Raw genomic sequence first — 7,174 nt, 5'->3', positions numbered from 1 at the left:
GTGTGTGTGTGTGTGTGTGTGTGTGCTTACCAGACAGACGCAGGTGATGCAGGGGTTGTCTGTGATGTTGGGGATGTGGAGCACCTCTCCGTCGTTATCGCAGCTCGCCTCTGTACCTGGAAAGCACGTCAGGAGAGGGGATTCAAATAGACCGACGATGTGAATCATTTGAAGGAGGTGCTGACAGGTTTTAACGGTGACATACAGTTAGTTTTTTCTCATTTTTAGATTTCTAATGGATAAGAAACTTGATGGAAAATAACGATCAAATCAGTACGTAATTTACGTAATCACGTAATTTATGCTTTCGGAAATGATATTATGTAAAGGCTTACAAACCCCGGCTCACTTAAAACAGCCGTCGGTAAACCTGGTCGACCCATTGTTGTAAACAAAACTGTTTTTAAATAAATAGCCTTGTAGGCCTTCCGCCTTAAACGTCTGTTGTTGATGACAATATTATTCATAGACTTGCAGACTGCAATAGTGCCACTCGCTTGGCAATTTAATAGAAAATAGGAAAGCCTAGTTTTATGAAGTATCACAGATCAGGCCTACATTATATGTGCCTTATGAAGGTAAGTAGTGTCTGGTCTGCTCGGAGTTCCTAGCTGCTGGTGCCATCGGGAGAAGACAGACCCCACAGGCTCCCCGGAGACTATAAACTTTACAGCCCTCGCGCGGCTCCTAACCGGCGGTGAAAGTCTCCTTCACTGTGGCCTCGCAACTCGGGCGACCAACACAAACCAGCATAATGATAAAACAGCTTTTACTTATCAGTCGCTGTGTCACCTGGCGCCCAGGTGGCGTCGTGCTACACCCGGTTCCCCCCCTACAGTAACAGCGGTCCACGGGGCCGAGAAGTCCCCCGCTCGTGGTCAGTGTGACAGCGGATAGCCGACAGTGCACATTTGAAATACCGCGTTTCGGGACGTTCGAGAAAAAAATATATTAAACTATATGATGTTACACTTCGGACAGTATATGTAACAGTGAGTTTAAAATACGACCTAGTTGCCAAAATTGACCAAAATGTAGCTCGTGAACTGAATGGCTGGCAGAATGATCTCGATACGATGCACGGATGGATCACTGCAGGTAGGCCTACTCTGGTGCACCTTTGATTTAAATCGATTTACATCCTTTTCATTCTGATATTTTTTCGACTCCACGTGCTAGGGCCATGGTGATAGGCTGTGTGAGGGCAACGGCGCCTGACAACGAAGTTTAAAAGGAGAGGAAAGGAGGACTATGATGCAGAAGCTCGTGACATATGGTTTGAATGTACAGGTGAGGTTTTCAATTGTGTTTCCTCGCGCGCCCTAGGGCTCTGCGCGCCGGGCGGAGACATCACATGAAACGAAGAGAGAAGGCGCACGCTCTGTAGATTTGGCTCACTCGCAAATAACGGGTTTGGAAGGTATTTTTGTATGTGCACACTGTAAACCGATACGATCCCTTTAATCTTACCTGTGATGAGTGGCGAGGAAGGCTGGGGCAATTGACAAACCAAAAACAAGAAGAAGAAACTGCAGGTAAACTTGGAGGGGACGACCTTTAAAGCCCCCGAAAAGCGAGCTAACAACATCCTGAATTTGGTCCTGCTCGCAGTGAAAAAAAAGATGAAAAGTTTTCAATAAAAAAAAACGTAGGCTGTCAAGTTCGTAAAAACAAAAGGGCAAATTCAAAAACGTTGGATGTTTTGCAGATAAAAAGTTGTGGACTCTGACGTTCCCCTGGCTCCTCGGGTGTAGTTCGTACTCCGGCGGTCCGTCACCTCCAGCTACTTGGTCAGAGTGCTGAACTAAGCAGCATGTCCGGGGGCATCCGAGGGTCCCGCAGACACACCGACATTACAATGACAAAGGCGCGCGGACAGCGCGGCGACACTCATGTCGCGTCCAGCCACGAGCGCTCTTGGTGTGACACAAAACAAGTGTCCGCGAAAAAATGAAATGATGATAAGAATTCACGCTAATAACATTGACCTGGGAAATCGAGAATGATATTGAAAAAATACGAACCTCCAGCAAACATCTTAAAAAAAGAAAGTCCAATTGCTGAGATTTTATAGGGACTGAGAAGTCCCTATAACGGTTTTTGACGCTTCCCCAGTAGCCTGTCTTTTGCCAGACAGGAGTGTATTTTCTGCAGTAATATTTAAAGTTGATGCTGAGTGCTTCGATAAATAGGCGTTTCAAGTCGTAGGTGCGTTTGAAGTTCGGCTACCCTGGCCTTCCTTATCGGAGGGGAGAAGAAAATGCTGCGTTTCAGTTTCCCCCATGCAGTATATCATCCGAAGAAGCTCAGAAACCTATTCTTAACTCCCAAGTTCTTCTCGCGCAGCGCCCCAGATGCCAGCGTACCAGAGAGCTTGTGCTACTGAAGTTAAACTTCTCCGCACTGTGATGGGACCTCCTCCAATTCGGCCGAGAACTGCCCTCCTGGATTCAAATCGTCACCGGGACGCTTAATCGTCCCAACGATCTGACGTCCCATTCCTGGCTGGCCGTCGACTGGCTCGCATTGTTGTTGGAATTCCGTGAAAAGTGTGTGTGTGTGTGTGTGTGTGTGTGTGTGTGTGTGTGTGTGTGTGTGTGTGTGTGTGTGTGTGTGTTTATATGTTTGTGTGTGTCCGTATGTGTGTGTGTGTGTGTCTGTGTGTGTGGTGTGTGTGCGTGCGTGTGAGAGACACACAGGGAGAGAGAGAGAAGCAGCTAATGCGCTCGTATCCCGTTTCACTACCAACAATCCCGAACAGACACGCCACAAGCACTTCACATTTCCGCTCACGGAGTATGCGTGGCCCACCTCCGAGAGAACAGAAAGATGAGAGAAGAGGAGAGAGATGAAAGGGGAGGGAGGGGGTATAGAAGGAGTTCAAATGATAGGATGATATAAAGAGAAGAGGAGAGCGAAGAAGTCAAGTGCAGGTTGTCATGTCCTAGGCCTACTCATCTTTTGATCAGACATTGCACCGCCGTGTCTCCCTCAACGTCAGCGGGCAGTCTGCAGTTCAGCCCGCAGCAGCGATTCAGCATTTATTAGCCGCTATAAATCCTATACCCTGTTGACATCGTTAGGTTTTATACACACATTTGGAACGCCATCGTGAATTATGAGTCTGCCCTTATGGTCCGATTTTATTGTCTATTTGGCAGAGGTTCAATATGCTATATAAAACCCAAATCTGAGTTAAATTAAGTAAGAAAACTCTATATTGCCGACACCTTCTGAACTGCAGTCCCTCAGAAGCGCCGAGCAGGAAGCAAAAGCGCGTCTTCAAAGAAAATAATTACGACCCAACCCCTTTTAATTGACTTGGTCTAGGAGTGGTATACTTTCTTTTATCTGACGCTCTTCTCCCGTTACATCACATTATAAACATCCCACGAGGGACATCATAGAGAAGAGCGCTCGAGAGACAGAGAGAGGGAGAGAGTGAAACAGGAACGGAACGCACGCGCGCACAGAGTAGAGAGAGAGGGAGAGAGAGGGAGGGAGAGAGCGGAGCTCCCCGTCAGCGACCGTCTCTACGCCGTTGAACTTGATGGTTACACGAGTGGCCGCTAGGTGGCTCCAGAGTGCCCCGTGTGAGGCGGGGTTGGTGCACCGCCAGCCTGACCGCAGCCTTATTACAGACAGTGAGCCTCAACAGCTATTTAACTGCGCCCCCCCCCCCCCCCCCCCCCGCTGTTAGGTATAGCAACTGGGAGGCCTAATAGCTACACTACAACTGCAGTTGAATTGTAAATGGAAAACTCCTATTTTTGAACCGCATTTTACTGCTTACTGAATACTCTGTGCCAGGGAGCAGGTGCGGGGGACGTTGGGTTGAGTTTAGCGCTTTGCTCCAGGGCACTTGGGCAGGATGTGCGGTGGTTCACTGTCGTAGGACTCTAACAAGTCGCATTTGTTTTCTCTAGCGATTTTCACCAAACTACTCCAACCGGGTGCCAAGAAATCTTGAAGTACAGATTGGAAGTGTGTCTAAATTGGGGTTAAACACCATTGTGGCCCCTATATTCTCCTGGGGTACTGTTGCCATGTATTGAGGCTGTGTCATTACGTGTGTAGTGTAGATGAGGAGAATCAGTTTGTTTCTCCTCATGTTGTGTTTGAGTCAGCCTTTCTATGGGGTGGTTTCTAACCGTGAAAACCAAAATAAATTGTGTTAAATAAAGTCATTTTTGAGTGTAACCAGACGCATGAATTTGAGGTGAAAATAAGTGATGAGTGTCCTCTTTTCTGGGAGAAAGGCTTTTTTCTTGAGGACCATAAAGCACCAGGTCTTAACAAGGCAGCGGTCATCACGGGGCTGCTGTGATGGCCTTTTACGCTAAGCTAAAGTAGCGATACATCAGTGGCTTCCGAGGAGAGAGAGAGAGAGAGAGAGAGAGACCACCGTGAGGGCAGACCGTCCACACTGCACCGTCCACCAGGCTGAGCTCTCCTTTCAAACAGAGAGAGACGGGGAGAGAGATATGGGATAGACATGTACAGTGAGGAAGCCATGGACAGAGGTAGAGGGAGTTTGGGACAGAGAGAGATCAGATGGTCAGTGAGCGACAGAGATATGGAGACAAAAAGGGAGAGTGAGTGAGGTAGAGACTGAGGGCCAGAGCTGTATGGAGGGAAGGAGGGAGGGAGAGAGGGAGGTTGGGAGAGGGAGTGAAACAGATTGACATACAGGCAATGTTGGAGTCGGATAGAGCGATACAGAGAGCTAGAGCACGGAAGGAGGAGTAAGAGAGACATATATAGGGTGGGAGACACAGAGAGGGAGACAGACAAGAGATAGGGAGATAGGGAGAGAGGTAGAGATACAGAGAGTTTTAGAGGGAGAGGAAAATAGAGAGAGAGAGAGAGAGACAGAGAGGTAGAGAGACAGAGAGAGAGGTTATCCCCTTAGACCACTGCTAGATGATGGTGTTCCAACCTCCTGATCAGAAGAGGATTCTGGGGACACCCTGCAGGGTTAGAGCCCCCTGCAGACGACAGGTCTAGATTAATAGTGGGGTGGAGTGGTGTGTGTGTGTGTGTGTGTGTGTGTGTGTGTGTGTGTGTGTGTGTGTGTGTGTGTGTGTGTGTGTGTGTGTGTGTGTGTGTGTGTGAGAGAGAGAGAGTAAGCCTCAGCTGTCTGCATCAGCTGTCTTTAGGTGGCAACGGCAGCTTGCGACAGCGTCTCAGATCCCCAGATGTAACGTTGTCCAATATTCCCCCTGCTAGGTGGCTGGGCTGGAGGTCAGGGGTCGAGGTCGGGGGGGGGGGGGTCAGAACGGGACCCTGGGAAAGTCCAAGAGTTACCTTGTTTTGATTCCAAAAGTTATACATCAAATGTTACCTGTTTAATTATGAATTAAAGGCCAGAGCACCTAAGACAGAACTTTGCACTCAAACAGAGGTATTTTCTTTGGGTCACTCTGGTGACCGTGGGGGCTGGTGTTAGAGGGTCTGGATGCAAGCGATGAAAGCCCGGAGTAGAGGTTTGGAAACGTCTTCGGGGATTTGCATGGGAGAAAAAATAGAATTTGACGATACAGTGAAGTGAACTCTCTCTAACCGAGTTCTTGTGGACGAGTTTATGCAACAGAGGAGGAAATGAAATTGAAGAAATACACAGATAGACAGTAAAGTCAACCCTCGACAGACAGTATTGATCGATGCTTTAACACGAGACTGCAGGATTTCACTGGGGCTGTGCATGTGTGTGTGTGCGTGTGTGTGTGGTTGTATGTGTGGGCATAACCATCAAGAGAACATATTTATAACAAATTGGAAATCGAAAATGGGAAACATATATTAAGGTATAATCAATAGTTCAAATCCCTTTTAAGTTAGACGTACACAAGGCCTCCTCTGGTGGGTCCAGACAGAACTGGCGACGCTGCGAGATCGGGGAGGTCAGCTCATCCACACAGCTGAGCGCTGAGCCGGCTGACCTTTGACCCCCAGGAGGGTGAGGGGTCGGGTGGGGGCGGGCGGGGGTGCGACAGTGGGATGGATCACAGGACGCATCATGAGGAAGACATGGCGACACGATACGATCTCAGCATGATCCTGTCTGGCTCTCCCACACACAAACACGCAGTCACACACACACGCGGACACACACACACACACACACACACACAGAATGAGGGTTATATATTGGCAGAGCAGCCTTTTTGTTTTATTGCCAGTGCCGTTAATAACGGCTGGATCATGACACCATCGCAGCACTGCATTAACCCAGGGTTAGGGCCTCAACTGCCTGTGGAGCTCCATAATGAGCCCACGACAAGTCAAAACCCTCTGGGATAACTAACCTCCATTAAACCTATTCCGACATATTAGGACGATGTTATTATACAGCAGGCAACAGTTAGAATGGAAAATGGTATACAACAGTCTGTACAGTATATTATTATGTATAGAAAAAAAGCAAAAAACATGATCGGAACATAATCAGCAGAGTGTGCTAGTCCAAACTCCGATACTTTCCCAGACATCCAGATTTATCGAGAGGTAGATATATCGACGTTTACTAATCCATTGGGCAACAATTAAATAATGTATTTTACACCCTAATGAAGCAAGCCAGACGCAAAGGTGACTTAGGTGATTTAAACTCAGTGACTTCCACTCGATGACCTGTCTCTCTCTCTCTTCAGAAGTGAAGAGAGAGCTCATAATTTCTCAGCGCTGGGCGAGCGAGCACCACCAGGTCCATGGAGACGGGGAGCAGGCCTGTGCTGTTTCACCATAACCAGCCAGATTTACAAGCCTTTCACATGGCAGTCAGAGCCGAGGAGGTAATCCCTGGTCCTGTTCTGCTGCTGCTCTCTGACACAGGCCATGTATCACGGAAAACACAATGAGGGAGAGCAGAAAAGTCCTTGTTGATATTAGTGACCTGTACAACTGGTTTAAGCCCTCACCCACCCAGAGAGGTTGAAGCTCTACGAACGCGTAAATGCAGGACTAAAAGGACCTTATGGGGTGGGGTGGGTGCCCTGGACCCAACTGCGGAGCACAATTTGAGCAGAGACCTCCACTAACTGGCTCCTCTCCGTCTCCCGAGGGTCCATTAGGGACTAACAGTGAGGAGTCCTACATCTGCGGTCTTGGAGACGGAGGTGCGACCCTTGACCCCACTCTGACTTCGTTGTTGGTCATCTAGGAAAACAGAAAT

General features: G+C 48.3%; 1 protein-coding gene across 1 annotated transcript in view; it reads right to left on the bottom strand.

Annotated features, from left to right (window-relative positions):
• The window catches only part of bmper (BMP binding endothelial regulator), a gene marked incomplete at its 3' end in the record, with an annotated part of 18,029 nt that extends 15,681 nt beyond the window's left edge, over nt 1-2,348 (bottom strand). Inside the window, exons 1-2 of the mRNA XM_079736757.1 lie at nt 1,471-2,348; nt 31-116 (exon numbers count right to left, since the gene is read on the bottom strand). Of these exons, the coding sequence (XP_079592883.1) occupies nt 31-116; nt 1,471-1,588 (204 nt within the window). The 5' untranslated portion in view covers nt 1,589-2,348. The remainder of the gene's footprint in view (nt 1-30; nt 117-1,470) is intronic.
• Nucleotides 2,349-7,174: the final 4,826 nt, after the last annotated feature.

This window comes from Pollachius pollachius (assembly GCF_949987615.1).
Source record: "Pollachius pollachius genome assembly, chromosome: 1".
NCBI lineage: Eukaryota > Metazoa > Chordata > Actinopteri > Gadiformes > Gadidae > Pollachius > Pollachius pollachius.
This window is presented reverse-complemented; position numbering and strand designations above follow the sequence as displayed.